This window comes from Eptatretus burgeri, chromosome 12, assembly GCF_056783735.1.
Source record: "Eptatretus burgeri isolate ZD-2024b chromosome 12, Ebu_testis_v1, whole genome shotgun sequence".
NCBI lineage: Eukaryota > Metazoa > Chordata > Myxini > Myxiniformes > Myxinidae > Eptatretus > Eptatretus burgeri.
The window spans coordinates 95,131,083-95,152,954 of NC_140972.1; the positions used below are offsets into that span (position 1 = coordinate 95,131,083).

The 21,872-nt window shown below is 43.0% G+C and overlaps 1 protein-coding gene across 3 annotated transcripts in view; it reads left to right on the forward strand.

Annotated features, from left to right (window-relative positions):
* The window catches only part of UBXN6 (UBX domain protein 6), a 30,584-nt gene extending 17,717 nt beyond the window's left edge, over nt 1-12,867 (forward strand). For all 3 annotated transcript variants that reach the window (XM_085848947.1, XM_085848945.1, XM_085848946.1), the window contains 5 exons: nt 5,709-5,793; nt 6,484-6,697; nt 7,287-7,417; nt 7,819-7,964; nt 12,277-12,867. In XM_085848947.1, the coding sequence (XP_085705073.1) occupies nt 5,709-5,793; nt 6,484-6,697; nt 7,287-7,417; nt 7,819-7,964; nt 12,277-12,402 (702 nt within the window). In that variant the 3' untranslated portion in view covers nt 12,403-12,867. The remainder of the gene's footprint in view (nt 1-5,708; nt 5,794-6,483; nt 6,698-7,286; nt 7,418-7,818; nt 7,965-12,276) is intronic.
* The last annotated feature ends 9,005 nt before the right edge of the window (nt 12,868-21,872 follow it).

Genomic DNA, 21,872 nt, shown 5'->3' on the forward strand with positions numbered 1-21,872 from the left:
AAAAACACGCGCCTGGAGGCGGGGCCAAGCCGCCCCGCGCTCGCTAATTGGACGGAGGAAAAGTGGGCGTGTAGAGTTTTTGATCCGAATTTTCCCTCGGAAAGGCCGCTATTTGCGCTCGCGGCTCGGTGCGCTCAGCACCAAACGCCGAACGGGCCCGAGACAGCCCGACGTTCAGTGTTCACAGGTGGTGCGGTTGTTGGTCGTAGAAGGATGGAGGTGAAGGTGGTGGAGGGTTTTCGGTGGTGGTTAGATGCTTATGGTTCCGTTTGGGAATGGCGGTGGTGCGATGATGTGGGAGCGTAGATGGTGGCGGTGGCGTGGTTGTTGTGTGATGGCGGTTGAGACGTTGTTGGTTCAAAATAAAGATAGAACAGAAAAAATGGCTAACTCAAAGGATCGCAGCCCGTATGGATCACATAAATTCCCTCGATACAACGGGTTTGGGCTAACTACACATGTACGTAGAGACATTTCACCTACGTGTCCTGAATGGTGGTTTGCGAATTTCCACAGCCGTAACAATAACATGTACAAAAGCTGCTTTAAGCTTATAGGCTAATTACTTAATAAATTAAAAAGGCACAACGGGTGACCGTGTATTTTGGAGCCGCATCACTTGACAAAAGCTCAAAATGGACGAGGTGAAACACGTGTTTCGTGAAAGAACAACAACGTCGCACTCGCGAGAGTGCAAGTTTAGACCAATTACTGATGGCCAGAAGCTTACCTCCCATGACTTTGGACTTCTTCGAAAATCCAAAGTCAAACAGGGATTTTCGTTTCGATGCCATCGTTTCGGCACCAAAACTGTGAGGCCTACAAAGTTTATTTTATTGAGGTCATTGCTGTATGGCATCGGTGTATCAGGCCAACAGTCCAAAACGAGGCTAAAGCAGAGAACTCTCTTTTGCAGGAGGCATGCTTTAGCTGCTTGTGTTATTTTTAGGTCAGTGTTGTGCTCGACCTGGCTTGAGTACTAACAGTAAAAGTAAGCCTGCTTTTATCGAAATACTAATGTGTTTTCGTCTCGGATTTCAAAACGGGGGTGGAGAGATTTCGTGGTGACAAAAAATTAATCGAAAAATCGGTGCTGAAGTAGGTGGCGACCTTTGACGTTTTTTCTCTGAGTAGACGGCTGCGGGTCGCCGGTGACCGGCTTCGAAGGAAACCCCTGATAGACGCTTGCACACGCAGCGACCCTTGCACCCATCTGGTTAATTCACTCCAAATTAGATTTGTACAAGCTCCACTCTGGGGAAACTGTTTTAAATTCAAAACTAAACCCTCGGTCCTTAACAGCGACCCATACACGCATTCCTACAACCTCTGCACCGATGATATACTCATGCTTTCACTCGCACAGATTCTTACTGGCACGCTCAACTTTCCCCACACCCGCACTGCGTGGCGCATCCCATGTGGCTTCGGCGCCACAGCATGTTCGCTCCCCGCCTGCAGAAGCACATGGTTTGCAAGACGGCTGTGTCACCTCCACCTCGGACCCGGGTGCAAATTAGGTTCACGCTCCCACGAAACCCAAGCACCACATACAAAACCAAGTATGCATGCATGCACACACCCCCATCGTGAGTCAGTTTACAAAGTCCAATCTTCCCGTTTGTACCACGTCCACGTGTGGTCAACGTACCTCTTCGTACTTGCAGCAAATGTTGCATGCATGCATGCTCACATGCAGCGACTGTTGCACCCCTCCGGTCGGATCACTCTGAACCGGATTCGTAGATGCTACACTGGGGAAGCTGTTTTGAATTCAAAACTAAACTGTCGTCCTTAACAGCTCCCATTAAGAGAGGGGGTGGGGTGAAGAAAGGTCGAGGGTTGAAGAGTGAGAGGGTTGGGAGGGAGTGTTTAACAGGGAGAGAGGTGAAGAGGAAGAGAGAGAGAGGGGTGGGATATCTGGGAGATCAGGGAGAGGAGAGGGTTTATTCCGGCAGATGTGAAGCCCAGTTTAACGTCCATCCGAGAGATGGCACAAAAAATGATGAATTGTCCTGCCTGTTAAACACTGTGATGACAGTTTATAGCCAGGTCGGGATTCAAACCCAGGCTAGACAGCTTGGAGTGAGCGTGCGTACCTCAAGGATATCCTGCCATGATGTGGCTATTCATTGCTTTGCAACCACTGAAAACATATTTTTACTCGTTATAACCCTCTAATTTATTTTGCCTTCCTGACTGGAGATGTCTCCACGGAGAACCGAGCTGCAGTATTGCCATGGACCCTTGTAACGATTGAAGCTCGAAGAGCACTCGCCAAGAGTGGGTTAAGTATTGAAGCAAGCACTCCAACGAAAAGTTAAAGAAACTTAAAAAATACAAAAGCGTGCCTTTTTAAAAATTATTATTTGTATATTTATATCTATCATGTCGAAATGACGGGACGTATAATGAAAGCAGATCACTCAAAAAGGGGAAACATGTCAAATGAGATTGTACATTTTCAGTGGGAAAGGCACCACACAACAATGCAGGTGAGTGGAGCATGAACTGAACTTCAGTCCAAACTTTGTTTAAGTCGATCGATATATTCAGTGACGGAGTGAATACTTTTGCCAAGTATCGCCATGGCTTGCAAACAAACCAAGCAGCTTGTAGAGCGCTCACCAAGTGGCTTCAGCACCCAAGCACTGCAACAAAGCGGTTGATGAGGAACGGCTGGCTTGGCAAGTGATAGCAAGCTGACTGTCATGGTACACCTGGAAAAACCACAACTTCACTGATTTGTTCACATTTTGAGATTTCACTCCAGATTGATAGTTATTTAATCCACGTAATCCGATCTTCCAAACTGATATAATATTTCGATTGTACACTTCAATTGGTCCGTGAGAGTAGATCTTGGAAAATCCCATCATATAATGTATAAAATCGCTCCAAGCTCCTAATTTGAAAACTACAGCACTTCAAAAAACAGTGATGTATACAGCGATTCCATTGGTTCGAAGATCCGGCATTCACTGATATGAGTGGGGGAAAAAAAAAAATTTGGAGAGCTTTATTGTTAAGAAACCGTTGTGGCCCATTCCAAGTCAGGATAAGGTTGAGCAGGCCAAAAATCATGGCGGCTTCAAACCCCAGCGAGATAACCCAGGATACACCTTTCGACCCCATATGGAGCGAGGATTCACCGTATGAAGGATATAATTGAATAAGGCCGTTAATTATCTTCAAAAGGGGTGTTTTAATGAACCCGAACTCCCAATCTTCACTCTTGCACTTCCTTGGATTTCCCTTAGTGTGCCAGCAAAGTTTGGGGCCGCTAAGTTTCATGGCTATGGAGACACACTGATACGCACTCATTTGTCCAGTATCGGCTGTTCCTGAAATATAATATAATTTAAAGGATTGCTGATAATGATGTTAACTTCAAAACATGGTTCCCTTACCTAAAGGAAGAACCTTAACCTGCAAGCAAATGAATGGTTTCCCACCCGCATGGATCATCAGCGCTGCACCGTTCTTCCTCAATGTTTCGATCGTTTCAGCCCAGAACCTCTCCAAACGGTGGATCCACATCAGTAGATTACCTACATCAGCAGATCGACAACCTCAGTTGCGTCCAGGCAGTCGGTCAACCCATCAATGCAACATCACTAATCAGACTTGACTCGCGAAGGGGTTTAATGTATTAATACATGGTTACAACTCCCATCACACATTCTATTATATGAGTATACATTAAATCATGCACATTTTACCTTAATACACATCCACCAACGAGCGTGATCAACGAACTCACCTCTGGATCAAACTGTTGTAAAAAATCTTCACACGGTTATTAATAAACGGGTTTTTTGGGTGTGTGACAAGGATGAAGTGATTAGATTTTGGTGAAGATCTGGATCTGGCTCGTAGAATTTTGTCAAGTGATTCTTCACCGTTATATGAGGCCAAAAACGACATATAGCACGATATTTCAAACATGTATTGGGCCCGATATGTCCTCGTGGATCAGTCATTACGTAGTGGAGGTACGCCGCTCTACCGAGTGCCCTTCTTGTTACCTCTGCCATTGAAGGTAGAGGAGGTGAAGTTTTCACTCCTTTATGTTTGTCTGTCTGTCTGCGTACAGGATATCCCAAAATGTTGTGGACAGGTTCGGTGTTTCACTCGGACGAACTGATTAGATTTTTGTGAAGATCCGGATCCGGATCCTGCTACGAGAATTTTTCAAATGATTTTTCACCATTGAGAGATCGGGCCAACAATGATATGTAGCACGATATCTCAAATAGTTGTTGACGGATTTGGACGAAACTTGGTGTACATGTTGGGTGTGTGACAAGGACGATTTGATTCAATTTTGGTAAAGATCTGAATCCGGATGCGGTTATGATACTTTTCAAAGTGATTCTTCACCATTGAGCGATAAGAATGATGTCGTACCGTATAACATGATATTTCAAAGAAGTTATTGTACCGGATATGTTCTCGTGGATCAGGCATTACGTGGCAGAGGTACGCGCTCTCCCAAGTGCCCTTCTAGTTTAATCATGTACTCGTAGAAATATCTCGTTAATATTTTTACTCTGTGTATTGTTTTTCACTAATTCTATTTGGTGTCATTTTATAATGTTCAAGAAAACTCGTTTTAATCCAACAGCTCCCTGTGTTAGCATACGTCTGACTAGTTGTTTTAATCTATTGACGAGTCCAGTGCTGTGTTTGGTTGCTCTCACAGTCAGAATTATTTCACTTGTTCCTGTGGAATAACTTTGGAATGTTGCCGTCTCAGAAAGGTATTCGTACAATGTGGAATGGAAAATCATCTTCTATCAAATAATTTGGAGTGAAATGTATTATTATTGATATTGATTTGTCATTCCAAATCAGAAACTGTTGAAGTGTGAGTTTGGTTTCCCTTTTTTTAGTTTGACTTATTTTGTATATACGTCATCATGAAGCTGATCGAACACAAACCCATCATTAATTGTGAGTAAATCATCAATGAATCGACAGATGTTTCCACACCTTCCGTGCAGTTGTTGGTTCATTCCTGCACGTGTTGTGGACCCAATCAGACTCGTCCATGTGCAAATAAAGGAGCCAGATCTGAACCCACGGGTATCCCTGCTGTCTGGTGAAGTCTCTTGTTGCCAAATGTAAAGAAACTGTTGTTGTTGAGAAATCGAACACTTTATTTTAGTTTATTTTTTGAAAAACTCCATCAATATTGATTTCCCTTTGCAGAACAGTTTTGCTCATTTTTGATAGACTTTGTTGTATACTTCATTACCTTGTGCTAATGCTTTATCTTCCGCTCTGTCCAATGCGGTTACAAGCTTGTCATGTGGAATGTTTGTGTAGAATGTGAAAAAAACACACACACACACACACACACACACACACACACACACACACACACACACACACACACACACACACACACACACACACACACACACACACACACACACACACACACACACACACACACACACACACACACACACACACACTAGTGTAGATCGATTGATCTATGTGATAAATGCACCGCATGACAAACTCTTCCTACATCTGTACAGGATCGCACTCTTGTCTACATTTATATACTCCGCACAAGCCACTGTTCTTTCCACCTCATTTCCATCTTTTATTCCAGTAATAATATGTTTTTGTTTTATTTATTTATTTATTTATTTTCATTATTCAATCTTCTTCCTTATTCACTTTATTTTCTGTAGGAGAAGGTCGTGTGCATCAAAGGCACCGAAGAATTCCTGCAGGCTGTTGGATTTGAAATGATGTCTCTTCCTGTTCCTGAGCAAGGTGATGGCAAGAACAATGCATTTTATTCAATGATTACAAAACGTGCTCATGGAATGAGCAAAGAGACAGAAGCCAAAATGGAAATGTAAGGAAACTGGGGCAGTCGGTGGTCGCAAAATGGAAAGCAAATGAGAGAGTAGGGAGAAAAGAAAGCAACCTGCAACTGTGAGGGTTACGTCAGGTCGGGTTAATGGAGGTAGAAAGGATTGTACAGGTTAGGATTGGAAGGGGTGGGGCAGTGATATGAGATAGTGCATCGCCAACTTGATGCCTTTGTGGGAAGAGTGTCATTGAATAACTTTTGGAAGGCCGTGCCACAAACGGGAGAAAAGAGTAACAAGTTGAGGTGTGTGGAAAACCGAGATTCTGGAAGTTTAACCAGGAAGCAGTTACGGGAAGAACGCGTGCATCATGGGGTTGCTGGGAGGGTTGTTCAGTTGAGAGAGCTCGACTGGCCGAGAGGTTTGGGGGCAGGAGGGACTCGAGAAACCACCAACCTGCCTGCGATGTGAGAGCAACAATGTTGAGGGCATTAGATTCCACAGAAATTGGGAGATGGATGTGAAGAGGGGGTGCCAGCCCAGAGGGAAGATCAGTATTCCAAATACAACCATCTGAATGTCTTTAATTTTTCCAGTTCGGCAATCTTGTTTCCTTTTTTGGCTGCATGACCTGCTTGTGCAATTTCAGAGGTCGAGGAGAATTACTTGGTGCTGCACCAAGATTTTGATCCAGAGAAACTGCACGAACTGTACAAGCGGCTGCAGTGTGCCGAGCCGATCCGTGCTCGGCTAAACCGCGATCGCAAGTTGTTCACACCCTCGACTCGTGCATCTAGATTCAACCTGCCTAATGAGTTTTACAACCTGACTCTTGAAGAGATTCGCAGAGAACAGCAGCAAAGGTGGGCCTTCATCGTCGTGGGGAGGTGGGGAAAATAGACGACTGCACGCAATAGTTGACTATTGGTTGCGCTCAAGCTTTTGGAAGACCAGTTTTGGTGAGTTTTTAATGACTGTGAAATTAACTCTCAAGTGGAGACACCAACGACAATGAGATAAGGTGTCGACCAAAGTGTATGGTGACCTGAAAGCTCTTCTTTTACGAGCTTCTACCACTTGGATGGGGGTTGCCACTCCTAATCCAGATCAACTGTTGTTGATCTGTTACTCTGAGCAAGCTGGTACTTATGTTTTTCGACCTTGAAAGGATGACAGGCTGAATCGATCCATCTGGTGTTATTTTCGCATGACTGTGGTTTGAACTCAGGGCCACAAGATCACAATGAAATGACTTGAACCGTTAAGGCACCACCATCGAATGACCGTAGGTGTAGTTATTCCTGTTGTGTGAATCTTGCTGCGATTCCTTTATCGTAGTGAATCCGTCGTGCTATGCTCCTGCGAGACGGTTGCCAAGGGCCTAATAGGCTTTTCCCGCATTTTCATTTCCTTGTATGTTTTGATTATTGTGAACTTCCTGTTCCCATGCAGGACGGAAGACGTTGAACGCAATGCCCTGCTTCGAACAAAAGTAATGAGAGAGAAAGAATTGCAAAGGGAGATCCGCAAATACAACTTTGCATTGCTGAGGATACGTCTGCCAGATGGACACATATTACAAGGTACTTCAGGTCATTTTCATGGTTTATGGTACTCGCCTAAAGGATCCCTATTGTGAGGAGTACCATTTTAACGTGTCCACATTGCTGCAGCCAGGACAGCCGGCTTTCTCATCACTCATTTTGTTGAGCACGGCATCAGCTACTGCTAGACGTTCACTCGACTGTAAATTATCTCCAAAGTTGGGTCTGACTCTTCCGGTTATCAAGCCGCAAACTTGACAATATCAAACATGTGGTCGCTCAACTATTCTTGCTTGCTGCCCTGTCCTTTTGTGAATTGTCCTTTTGTGAATTGTCCTTTTGTGCTGCCGTTGTGGCCTGGGTCAATATTGCTCGAGTATAGATGTTGAAATGAATTGCACCGGACAGTTCAGATGAGCCAGTTTGTACCCACCATGCAGGGACATTCTATGCACGTGAAACAATGAGAGATTTGTTTGAGTTTGTGCGATCGAGCCTGCAAAACGATTGGCAGCCGTTTGAGCTGATTGGGCCTGACGGACACAGGCTTCCTGAGGACAATTCCCTGCTGGCCGAGAAAAGACTGGTAAGTTATCTGAAAGTGGCATTTGAATCGAAGCTGGGTAATTAACTTGCTTCGGTGAATCATTTTGAGGGAGGTTTACCTGTGGTTACTTGTTCAGTGAGTTAAATTGACATTAAACTTCTTTCCATGGATGGTCATCAGCTGGGATATGCAGATCATTCATTGCTGAGCCCTCGTTTTGATGTCCAACGTTGCCTTGTGTTCTCCTTGATTGAAGTGTTAGCTGCACGAAAGTAATTTGTTCTTGTGTAATTCATTCATTCATTCATTCATTCATTACCTCTGCCTCTGAAGGTGGATGGAGGTTCTTTTCACCCCTGTTTGACTGTCTCTCTTTTTTTGGTCTGTAAGCAGGATATCTCAACTTCTGCACGGATTCTGATGAAACTTGGTGGACAGGTTGGGTGTGTGACAAGGACGAATTGATTAGATTTTGCTGAAGACGTGGATGCGATAATTTTTGAAGTCATTCTTCACCATTGAGCGGATTGGGCCAAAAACGACATATAGTACGATATTTAAAAACGTTGTGGACCGATTATGACAAAACCTGGTGGATGAGTTGGGGAGGTGACAAGGACGAGCCAATTAGATTCTGGTTAAGGTTCGGATGCAGATCCGGCCTATCGGTGCGATACAAAACGTAAGCTGTTCAGCACGGCGAGGTATGCGCTCTCCAGAGTATCATTGTGGTTCCTTCACGTGGTGGAATTTTTTACGTTTGTGGAACAAACCGAGTTGTTTATTTTCCACGTTGCATTTTAGGCACCAACCCAGCAATCACTCCTGACTTTTTGGTTTATTATTGCTATGGCTGTCACCATCTCTGACCAGCACTGTTATCTCATCATGGAGTATGGTAGTACTCCGTATCGAGGGATGATACGGGGGGGGGGGGAAATGACCGTCCATTCAAATGTGTACACAATGATATGTTCATAAGCTCCTAAAGAGTGAGGTCATAAGCATTCAAAAGCCATAATTTTTATTCTTGAGCGTTTTCTGAACTACCAAGACTTAAGATGCTAAAATACATTGTGAAAGTACCACAACGAGATCGCTAAAACGCCAATTGGTACTTGGTCGCCTCTCAAAACGATGTAAAACTGTCGCCTGACCTACCTCAATAACTGCTGAAGGCTGTGATGGTGATTCCAATGCGAGGAAGTCACCTTGTCTCTGGGCTTGTGCACGCAACCCAAAATGTGCACGCAGACAGAGCGGGGGGGGGGGGGCAGGCTGGAGAGGAGACCATAGAAGACATAAAGGTCACCGACCTGCTTGCAGTAAGAGAGTGAAAGACCTGAAGACTCAGCCTCATCGCGGGAGATAGCAATGATCTTAAATACCTTGGTTTCCACAGTGTGAAGCAGATAAGGGTGAGAGGTGAGAGGTGGGAGCACCAGCCCAATGGGAAGAGCATTACTCCATCAGGCTGCAGACGAAAGCTTTGTATGTGGTCAGGAGCTCAAGTGTGCCAAGGAAGGACTTTGCATGACGGAGGATTCCAAGTCGGCGACTGGCTTTGGAGGCCAAGTTGGAAATGTGGCTTTTCCAGGAAACATCATGGCAGATAGTGAGATACAGAATCTTGAATGAAAGGACTTCTTCAATAGGATTATTTTGAAAGTAGATGGGGAGAGGAGGTGGGTTCCAGAAGGTCCTTTCGGAGAGACATAGTAAGAGTGTGATATTTGTCCGGATTGAAAGACATGTTCCACGTGTTGGACCAGTTTGTGATTTTATCCAGATCTGCAGAGTGAAGAAGCTGCTGCATACCAGTCTGAGGGATGATAGATGGTACAGCAGAGGGAGGAGTCATCAGCAAAGAGATAAAGAGGATTTTCCAGAGTCTGAGAGATCATTGATGAAAACCAGAAAAATAACAGGTCCCAGAACACTGCCTTGAGGAACTCCAGCCTGGACAGGAAGAGGGGATGAGAGAACTCCATTTAGGGCCGCACGTTGACTGTGACAGCAGAGAAAGTCTGCGAGCCATAAGTGGAGATGGCGTTGGATACCATAAGAAGAGAGTTTGGTGAGCAGGGCAGGGTGCCAGACCGTGTCAAAAGCACGTGATATGTCTTGGGATATGGCTCTGATTTCATGTCTGGCATTGAGGACCTCCATCCATTTTCATTACGAAAATAAATCAAACGTAAATATGGGCTCAACCAATCCATGATCCATGATCATGGGGTGGGGGCGGGGGGGGGGGAAGATGCCACTCAGAACCATTCCAAAAGCGATAAATATCCAAACCATCAACTGAAGCAAGTATTAAAACAATTTAATAACATCGATGGATTTAATCCATAACAGAATGTATAAAACATTGAAAATAAATAAAACGCTCATAACCCGTGAAAAGTGTCACCGCCGTGAGCTCGAGGTCATGTGACCGGCTCCATTTTCATTAGCATCACTTGGCTGACTCACATTGTGGATCGGATCAAGGTGGTTTTGAACGTGTCCCAGATTGCAAAAAAAAAAAGCCAAATAAATGTTAAAATGACATTTTGTGCGGAAATAAACTGCTCCAATGTGTTACGGGATCGTTGTGGAGAGACGTTTCACAGGTATTCTTGGATGTCGAACAGGTATTGTGTAGTTTTACTCTGAAATATCACTGCAGTGTCACAGCTTCTCAATTGGCATTCATCACGCGAACCCTATTGGTAAATTGATTTTGTTGTTGGTCGTAAATTGGTTCATAACTTTTTTTCTTTTTTCTTTTTTATGTGGGGAGGATTTTAAAAATTTTTATTATTATGTTTTTTTTTTATAAACGAGTGTACTCATGTTAACGGCCACCATTAATCGCACCTTCTCGGAAGTTTGACCGGCCTTTCACGAACCGGCTGGTGCCGGCGATAACTAGACGGCTTCGAGGCGATTGTGCGACAGGACGTCCAGTTTAACGGCCATCTGAGGGACGGCAGTCGCATTGATTAATCACCCTGCCTATGAAACACCAGGGTGACAGTTTATGGCTGGGTTGGGATTCAAATCCAGGCTAGACAGGTTAGAGGAGTGTGTGCAATGGGACGTCGAGTTTAACGTCCATCCGAGGGACGGCACACGCACTGATGAATCGCCCTGACTGCAGCAGACATGCACGTTCTCTCGGCTGCTCAGTCTGCCAATGATTTGGGATTACTATAAATATAGTCGGTTCTATTTCAACACTGATTTGCATCATTTTGGTACGTAAAAAAACAACGACAGGTAAATTCATGTTTTCAATTTTGAACTCCCCGAGTTCTTCAACACTGCCAAATAAACAATATTTGTTCTCGAACGTAATTGTGATAAGGAAAGTGCGATAGTTACTATGATAAAGTTTACTATTGAAAACTATCACACAAAAGGTGGACAAAGGCGATCGTTTTTCATTCTAAATTTCATGCAAATGCATAACGGAAATCGTCTTCACCCAGCTTTGGAGTGCTAACCAAGATGGCGTCCAGCAGCGACACCGGGCTCTGTGTGTTGTGAATGGCAATTAGCATTCTATTTATTTTCAGTTCAGTGGTGGTAATCCACATAGTGGACTGAGACAAAAGCCAGGAGTGAGGGGGGACGGGGTAGAATGGACCATAAACCAAATTTAATAACAGATGGATTTAATCCATGCCAAAATAACAAAATATCTGAAGCATTAAGCATTTTATAACTTAAAAAAATTGCTAAAACAAGGGGAAAAAACATTTTAAGAAAAAATATAAAAATAGAGGAATGAAATCTCAAGCAAACCAAACGAGGTAGGAATGACAACACGTTATGATGCCGCAATCCTCTTCTGGATTACCATCACGACATCTTTTGAGGTTGTTCCACCACAATCCCACAACAAAAGTGAAATGTCATAAAATGTGATGTTTAAGCAGAAGAGGATTGTTCCGTTGTAATGTGGTGTCATTCTTCATTGTTGTTCTGCGTTCTTCTTCTTCATCCATTACAAACCCACGACAAGAGTAAGATGTCATGATGGTAATTGTGTGGCATCGTGATGTGGTGTCTTTCCTACCTTGTTTGTTTTTTTGTTTTTTTTTGAGATTTCATCCTATGTTTTTACTTTCTTTTTTTTCTTTAATGTTTTTTTTTTCTTGTTGGGTAAATTACACTGATACACCAACATCATCCTGCTGGTGGTTTCATATCTCACATTTGGAAGCGATGCCTGAAATTGCACTTGGAGGGCCCATGGCGATGATCCGAACTCGACCTACGAGTCGTGTTCTTGTGCACTTTCTTGCCCACGTTCTGTGCACATGCGCATCTGTTCATGTCTTTCCTTTCCTTGCACCAGGCACCTGCGGCCTTGGTTACCTTTGCATGGGAAGTATCCGTGCAAGCGGATGTTGAAGCCGCCGGGGTCAGCCAGGACTCTTGCCTTGACCCCGATCTCATGATGTCTGTTCTTACGCTCTCCTGAAGACACCACTGTGAGATGAGTGCTGGATCCCCTGGCTCTTGGGCAGCTCATGTAATATGATCATTCTATGTTTGTAAGGTCTGGAAATGTGCTGTGTAACTATTTGGTTCTGTTTAATGCTTTCTGACCAAAAACAAACAAACAAACAAACTTCATCACCACCTGATGTACCTGTTGTGCTGTTGCTTGCTATGGGTCTGAGTTGATTTGGGTAGCTATTTGGGTCTTATTTCCTCGATATGAAGGAGTTACGTTGTTGCTTTTTAAATCCTGGCCATTATTACCATTCGAGCTGAATAGTGAAGCAGAACACATGATTTAATAAATCGAACTCACTGCAGTCATTTTCTGAGGAGGTTTTTGACCCACTCGGATTTGAGGTATTCAATGCAAGTTCGAAACACAAGCCAAGTGGCAATTCTCTTGAAAACTGCCTCTTGTAAAATAAAGCTACTAAAGGAGTTAGTTCAATGTTGTTGGAAAAGTAGAACGTGCTTGTTAAATGGGTCAATCTTGTGTTACGATATCGTTAATGCCCAAAGCAACTTCCACAGGAAGCAGACCGATGCTACTCAAAGCATTCTGGGTCAAAACGATGATTGCCAACAGGTGCATTCTGGAACGAGTGAATCTTAAAAGTTCCTTTTGAAGGAGAACGTCCATTTCAGGACGCATGCTTTTGAACATCAAGCCAACTGAAGTTCACACAAGACTGTGTCTGCACAATGCGGGGATGGCTGTCTATCGGTCGTCTTTCAAAGGTGCTGCTGTCAGTTCTCACAATGGCTGTGAATTGGTCACATCTTGGGCATCATCATTTGAGCCCAAACTGCTGTCATTCAAACAAACATGAATCGTGTTGAACAGATCTTGCAGAATCATGGGGTTATTATACATGGAATTACAGAATGTAAATGGAGGGAAAATTATCACTGCTGTTGTCATTTGATAACGTTGGTGCAAGATGAGTACCAAATGACCCGAGTTCTCGAGAGCAGAAGGATTTAGGAAGTTGTAATTCATTCTCCGTACAGTATAGACATTCTTTTAATGTTCTAACTAAAGAGATGCAAATCACAAGGTGATGTGTAGGACGCCTTAAGTTTCCGAATGATTGAGATATAAAAGCTCGTGTCGTGAAACGTCTGCTTACCCATCCCAAATATTGCAACCGTGGGGCAGGTTTATGTGTCGCTGGTGAATATGAAGAAGATAGGGAGGCTTCACAAGAAAAAAAATAACAACATCTTGTGAAAATTGCAGAGTATGATCCCACCCGATATTGGCCGAAGTTTCTCGACACTCTTCTCATCTCGCATCAGTCTCACCATTGTCTTCGCACACGGCAGTGTCAATTCTTCACCGATGGTATGCGGCTTGTTTTTCCATGAAATCTCGAGGGATGCGAGGTCGGATGCTTCAACGGCGGCTGCATTTTGTTGCTGGAATGATCCACTTGAATCAAGGCATTGGTGCTTCAACCTTTCTTGCTGCCTTTCGAAATTGGATCAGTCCCTACCAACGTAGTCTGGGTGCAGAAACTGGAGATGTTGTTTGGATTTACTCGGCTTTAACGACTCGGCAGTCAAGACCCTCAAACAGATCAAACATTGTGGTTTCATAATTCCCTTCTCTGTAATACTCGTGAATCCATTGTCAACATAACTCTCAAGAAATCCGTGTTTTTTTTTCCCCACTTGCCATTCCTGGATCTTCTTGGCACTGTGGCTTGTAGTCATTGGCTGCGGTGTTGGCTTGTAGTCATGGGGCACACCCTTGATCCCAGGCCATACGCTCCACGTCGGCCCTGGTCCCATATGTTGCAAACATGGCTCTGATTGGCCGATGGAAGCCGCCCGTCGATTGGAATTCAAACCCGGAGGTGCCCTGAAAATTCCTTCAAATTTTCCCAAAGGCCAAATTTATCTTGCAGCACTCACCGATAAGCCATGTAAATCCAAAATGCAACAAGTTTCCACTGTGATCTGTGAGATATCAGGCCTCCAAATGTGATCTCTTTGTCAAATCTCGTGGCTGCGAGAATCCACACCACATGCGGATTTCAATCGCCTGGTACCAGGGTATCCCCCTGCGGTGATATCCTGGGGCCGAGGTTGTCATGGGGCGTGTCCTGAATCTTTGGATCCCTACTCATCCCTTATTTACCAACCAATCACTCTGAAACTCGATACTGCGCTTCTATTTGATGGTCTGCAGGATCGCTTGGTCTTAGACTTTTCGAGTTTGGATCGTGAGCGCTCTTAGTGGGGTTCCCCCAAATTGACTGCTGGACGTAGTGCTGTGCACCTGTAATCTGGCTAATCGGAGGCTGGGATTGGGGGAGCACTTGAGGATGGGAGCCCTGTGTTGTGCCGCGCTAATAGAAGCAGGTACAAAGCAGCCCGGCCGATACGGCGACACCTAACATTGATTGTCAGGCCAAATCAGATCTGTGACTTGCTACGGTTATCATGTAAAACCCATAATAACCTGTTCACGGTCGAGTGTCGACGACTAAACCGGCTCCCCCCACCAGGTCCCCCTGGTGTGGAGGATGCATGGACATTGACACCCAGCACGATTCAATACAAAACCTGCCAAATGGTGGAGGAACTCCTTGTGAGCCAACGGCTATCCATATGTAGTGCCAACTGCGTCTGCGGACATCCTTCTGCCATTGGTTACCTTTTCTCGGAGGTTGGTGGCAGAATTTGCACTTCGGCCACCACAAAACACTTCACTCCTTGAAACAATATTCTGTGTTGGGGTGGTGCTGAGTTGTCGTCCACCAGACTGCGGTTTCCTCTGGTTAAGCTGAGGCGGTCTCTTCAAGATACCTGGAATGTCCTGTCCCCTAAGAGATGGAGATGGCCAGATGGTACCGGTGGAAAGTGGATGCAGCGATGAGCTCTGGCGCTGCTCCCAATGTACATACTCCAGTCTAACGTCCGTGACATTTCCCAGATTTTGGATTTAGCAGAGGTCTGAACTACAACCTCGAGATGACCGTCACCCCGTCACTCCGGGGTATTTTTTGTCGTGCAGTGATGGGGGATTTCCAAGAAGATGGAAGATGGCGGAGTGCAAATGACGGAGAGAGAGAAAGACAAGATAAGACCAGCAGAGCAGGTTTTTAGGACACACAAGCTGATGCCGTCCAGTTCAATAGCATCCTTTTCCATCGTTATCAGGTGCCAAAGACAGAGTCCAGCGAAGGATGGGTACTGTGAGTGAGGGGTTGGGGACACAACGTTGGGAAGCAAACACAATTGACGCATGAGCAGTGTTGGCTGTGGTGCTATTTGAGGTTAGGGAAGGGATGGAAGGGGAGTATACACCAGAGACAGATTTCATGAGGCACCACCAAGTTTTAGAGGAGGGAGACAAGTTTGAAAGTTCATTCTTGAGGATGGACATGTTTCCTGGCTCTCCTGAAAGTGGACAAACACTTGTTGTGGAATTTTTGTGCCTAAGTCGTGAAACTCTAGCACCTACTGTACAGTAATCATCATTGATCCACAAAGTCACAGTTTATATACCTGCGCTCCAGAATAACATCTTCAGGAGATTATGCAAGCTTGGTGTTGGCTTAGTGGTCAGGGTGGTTGGTTTGAGATTTTAGGGTCCTGAGTTCAAGCCCCATTGGCCGCTGAATTAACACCAGGTTGACTCAGCCTGCCATTCTTCCAAGGTCGGCAAAATGAGTACCAGTGCACTGGTACGGGAAAGAGCATCAGCGGCATAGTTGCACCCCAACAAAATGATAGCTACCCGGCAGTCAAGCTGCCATACGCAAGAAGGAGGCTATTAGCATTAGTGTTCATTTGTGTTCACCCAATTAGCATTAGCGTCACATTTTAAGATATGGACATCTTTAGTGAACCGTCTGAAAATTCGGTTGTAGAGTGTACCTCTAATCCCAACTTTTTGAGATGGGTGTGAAACCGAGGTGACGCAAAAATGATACTTGCATAGATTGTTTGACGTGAGTTATAAGGGTAGGTCCTGAGAATATCTTGGCAGGACTGTCACCAACTGAGACGTCTGTGCAGTATCTGAGGTTGGAGCTTTCAACTCCAATGGATTGTGCATGGCTATGTTGGTTTGGACATCTTTCCCGGCACCAAGATAGTGATGCCGCAGTTGCTTTATTTACGAACACCTCTGACAAAAGGAAGGATCCTTGAAGCCCCCCATGACCACGGTGGAAGGACACCCTTGTATCAATGCGTACTGAGATTTTAAACTGCAAGTGGTTGTTTAACCATTTCCTAAAAATGATAGGAGGCTGTCATGTGGGGAATCAAACAAATAGATATTTCCTGATGATTCATTTAAATACTTGCAAAGTTGAAGTTTGATATCCTTAATCGCAAATTGCAGTGGAACCATCTTGGAATTTGAGCGCCTCTTTCTCTTCACTGTCACCCCCACAAAATATAAGCCAGAGGTAGTTTGTTTTGCTCCATATGGGGATGGGCATGGGGGGTCAGGGACATGTACCACAATAAATAAACATTTTTGGATGAGAAAATTGCATGCACTTCTTTTGTATGCCTGCATGAGTAGGATTGACATTGCGAGAGGGTATTTCATAACTTCAGAAAGGTCAATGAAGCTACAATTTCATACGTGCAAATCCCACAGACATGGCACTCAACCCCGTAGAATAAGCCAGAGGTGGTACGTTTTGCTCCATTTGGAGACGGGCATACGTTGCACAGAGATGTGCTACGAGAAATGTACAATTGTTTATGAAAAATTGTGTGCAGTTTTTTGTATTTTTTTTTTTTACCTGCATGGGTGGGATTGACTCTTTCAAGAGGGTGTTTGATAGATTCAGATAGGTCAGTTGTGTTATTTTCAACGTTATTGAATTGCTTGCTGCATGTTGGATTGTTGTGGAGATGCATGATGTCAGAGGAAGTGGGATGGTGATGTAGCGGAGAGATGGCATCTTGTAAATTGGAGAGACGCTAACTGGTGTGGGAGAGTTATGAGCTGCGGAACAAAAAGATTTGTGTTTTGTAATTGATCGCACCAATTTGTGTGACATGACATCAATGAAGCCACAATTTCAAATGTGCACTTCCTCTATTGTTCCCTGCAAATCCTACAAAGGACGATACTGTAACCTTTTTGATTACATGGCACATCATTCAATGAAACTTTTTATTAGTTTTGTTGGTTGGGTGAATCAAATCTGCTTGTGATTAACAAAGTTTATTTAAACAACAAATGAGATGGAAATGGGACGGGGATGGATTATAATCATTCTTTGTTAAATTTGGATCTAATATTACACCTTATGCCTGGTGTTGGCTTAATGGTCAGGACGGTGGGCTTGGGATCCTCGGGTCCTGAGTTCAAATCCCGCTCAGCTGTTGAATTAATACCAGGTTGGGCAACTCGGACTGTCATCCTTCCGAGGTCAGCAAAATGAGTGCAAATCTGTTTTTTTTTAATTTTTTTTTCTTGATAGAGTGCATATACCTCCACCATGCAATGCCTGAACCAGTGTACCATAGCGGGCCCAATATATTTTTGAAATATGCCATATATCGTTTTTGGCCTCATCTCTCAATTGTGAAGAATCGTATAAAAAATTTCAAACAAATTCTCGTATTCGCATCCGGATTTGGTTCTTCGCCAAAATCGAATCAATTCTTCCTCGTCATACAACCAATATGTCCAAGTTTCATCCGAATCCAACCATAAGTTTTTGAGTTATCGATTTTGTCCCTATTTCTCATATGGTGAAGAATCACTTTAAAAAATTCTAGTAGCCAGATCGGGATCTTCATCAAAAACTAATCGGTTCATCCTTGTCACATTGTGAGTTGTCACAACGTTAATTGTGAGTGGTGGCCCCAGGTCCGGCTCGACCGAGGACAACTGGGGATTAATCCCCCTGAGTGACAAGCTGGTGTCTCGGTACCTGTGGCCGCAACAATATTATTGATGCTTCAAGTAAGCTTGGTTCAGGTTCAGGTGTTAGCTTTCTTCCAAATGACCCAGCACAGCTCGTTAATAGACTGCTATTACTATGGGGTAGTAAGAAGGCTGGAAACAACAATTGCTTTATTGAGGTTTCAGCCATTTTAGACCAGTTGATGAACATGAAAATAATTAATTAAGGCCAATCCAAAGATATTTTATCCTATATACAATGAGAAGCACGATCTTAAGCTTTAACTTCACACCGAGTGATCACACGGCTTCGTTCCCATACCCACTACCATTTGACCTTACAAAAGAATACGAAGCTTCACTATTGTGAAGTAACAATCTTGTCAATATCACAGAGAGAAACAAGTTCAGTTATAATCCGGGAAGCAGGTATAAAACGAGAACAATCCCACCTGGAGCATGTGAGATTTCTGAAATATCTTCTGAAATTGCGTATCTTATGAAGAAACAAGGGGATGAGCCAATAAATATAACCATAGGCGTCCAAAAACATACTTCAAAATCAAGCATTCAGTTAAAAAAAAACAGTTACAAAGTTGATTTCACCATCGAAAATTCATTCAATCATTGGGTTTCTCCTCAAAAAAGATTGAAACGAATGGACTTTATGAGAGCGATGATACTATCCAAATATCTTCAGGTATAAATTCTGTATTGATTCACTGTGATTTGGTTTATGAGGCTTAGGACGACGGTAAAAGAGCATTTGTTCTTCCATGTTTGTAATATTCTCCTTTAGTGCGTACTCAACCCTCATTGTATATAAATTCAACATGGAAACAAAAAAATCTTTGTTTATTTGCCTGTATGAGCTAAAACCATCAACAGAGTAAATTTTAGAAACACCGACCAAAGTAATTACCTGATCTCCTTCAATGGAAAAATTATATCCATCAGAATTCACTTACGAGAAGTTCCCTTACGAGAAATATACTGAGACATTTCATAGTATTATATATTTATATATATATATATATATATATATATATATATATATATATATATATATATATATATATATATATATATAAATAATGCCTACTGTGAGGAAGCATGAGCTGAAGAAATATTTCTGTCTTTTGGAAGAAACTGAGATGGCGATGAATGCAGAAAATGGCACAATGGTTAATATTACTTAATTGTTTGTTGGCAATTAAATAAGATGAGTGGAAAAGTACCAACGGGAGTCTATGTTCATCAAAGCAACTTCGAAAAACTAAAATTATGCATTTAAAATCAAAAACCTTGTTGTATCAATGTTGATACAATGCAAAGAAAAGGGGCTGAAATAATTGATGTTTTACTCATGAGAGAACAAGTGGAAACCTTGTATGACACTGGTCGGCTACGAGTAAAAATAACAAAACCTATGTTGAAGAAATGTTCGATAAATGAGACGAGTGGAGGATTTATTTTATCCCTTCCCCATTTACTGGCGGGTCTGGGTGCTGCGGGAGCCTTGACGGGTGGTATTTCATCGGCGGCAAAAACTGCTAATGAAAGGAAGGCTCAACTACATGCTCAAAAAGAGCTGGAAAGACACAACAGAGAGATTGAGAAACAAATTGCTGTGGGTAGTGGTGTGATTGTCGATTTTTCTCAAAACTTGAAAGCCTTCCAGATAAAGCGAGATTGTTAGTTGGAGATATTCTTTCTTCTATTGCACAAGCTGGTGTTGAAGTTACAAAAAGAGGCAATAGATTGTATCTTTCTTATAAATAAGCATGAGTATCAGTGAGTGTTTTTCAAGAATTTGGGAAAAATTGTATTTTGTAGAATGTAGAACTTCAGAAATATTGCAAAAGGCTGAAAATTGATGTAATCTGCATGAGACGCAAATCATTAAGTTTGCCCAAAGATACCATAATGTTTTTATGAATTTAAAAGATGGTAGTGAGAATGGTTCTCATTGGTTATTTGTTTTTAATGATAAGGCTGCTAAATATTACTTTGACAGTTATGGCCTTCCACCACCTATTGAAGTTGTAAAATTTTTAAGGGAAGGTGTTTTTCCGACGTTTCAAACACAAGCCATCGATTCGAAATGTTGTGGACAATTATGCTTTTATGCGCTGTTTCATCTCAACAACGGGGATTTTTCTGGCACCATTTCAAATCTGCAATGAATGTAAAGATGGCATATGTTTGGAAAGGATGGATCGACCTTTGGTGTGTCGCAAGAGTTGGATATTGACTTGTCCAATTATTACACAAAAGCACAGGCAGAGCACCAGAAATATCGTGTTACGCAAAATATTGATGTGAAGAATTATTATAAATTAACCAATTACCCGAGTTCTTCAGATGATAACGACTTGGTGCAATTAAATTATTTGGCAAAACACCTCGCCATAAGCAAAACGGCTGTTTATTCAAAAAGTACAGAAATAACATCAGTGATACCAAGTGCTGGCATTGTTCAACGTTCCAATAAAAATATAATTTTATAAGCAAGGGCATATGTAGCACCTTGGGAATACGATATGCCTGATTTAGGATACAATTGGTCATTTTCAATAAACCTACAAGACCTTGAACAATTGAAACATTCTTGCAAGGGAAGACCATTATCCGCTCAGCAAAGACATTGAGATTTGTGGAAGCACATTTGGCAAACAACGAATAAAATTTAATCAAAGCAGAATCTATGAAAGCCTTGCTTCGGTTTATATTGTGATTTCAAAAACAACACGGTTACATGTAATAAGTATGGGGTTTACAAACCAATATGACTCTCGGAAGATGGGGTGGCATCAGGTGTTTTCATCTAAATATTTCTGAAATATATATATGTATATATATATATATATATATATATATATATATATATATATATATATATATATATATATATATATATATATATATATATATATGTGTATATACACAGTAATCCCCTGTTTCTCGCGGGAGTTACGTTCCAAACCTCCCCGCGCTAAGTGAAAATCCGAGACGAATGGACGCCTCCAAAAAAAATCGACTCGTCTGGTCTGGTCGGTTTGGAAGTTATCGGGTTTGAGGTGCCTGAGATCGACTCGTCTGGTCTGGTCGGTTTGGAAGTTATCGGGTGTGAGGTGCTGGAGATAGACTCATCTGGTCTGGTCGGTTTGGCAGTGATTGGGTTTGAGGTGCTGGAGATCGACTCGTCTGGTCTGGTCGGTTTTGAGGTGCAGGGTACGAGCAGTGCTCGTCCAATGGTGGCAAACCTTTTTCCTTCCCGAAGCATATCGAGCACCTTAACCTTCTCCTGGAGCGTCAGACCTTCCTCTGGCGCTTCGGTTCCTTGCCAGAAGCCTTAGAAGGTGCAGGGCGTTTGGGTGGCATCATGGGGCTTGGAGAAAAAAACGTAGAAAATATTCGAAGTTCACAAGCGAAACTTTGTCTCGTGCATTGTGTGACTGGTCGAGCACCACGCGTTATAATTTATTGCTTAAATAATTTATATTTTATATATTATTACCGCGATGTACCGGGGGAATCCGCAGATAAAATTAGTTACG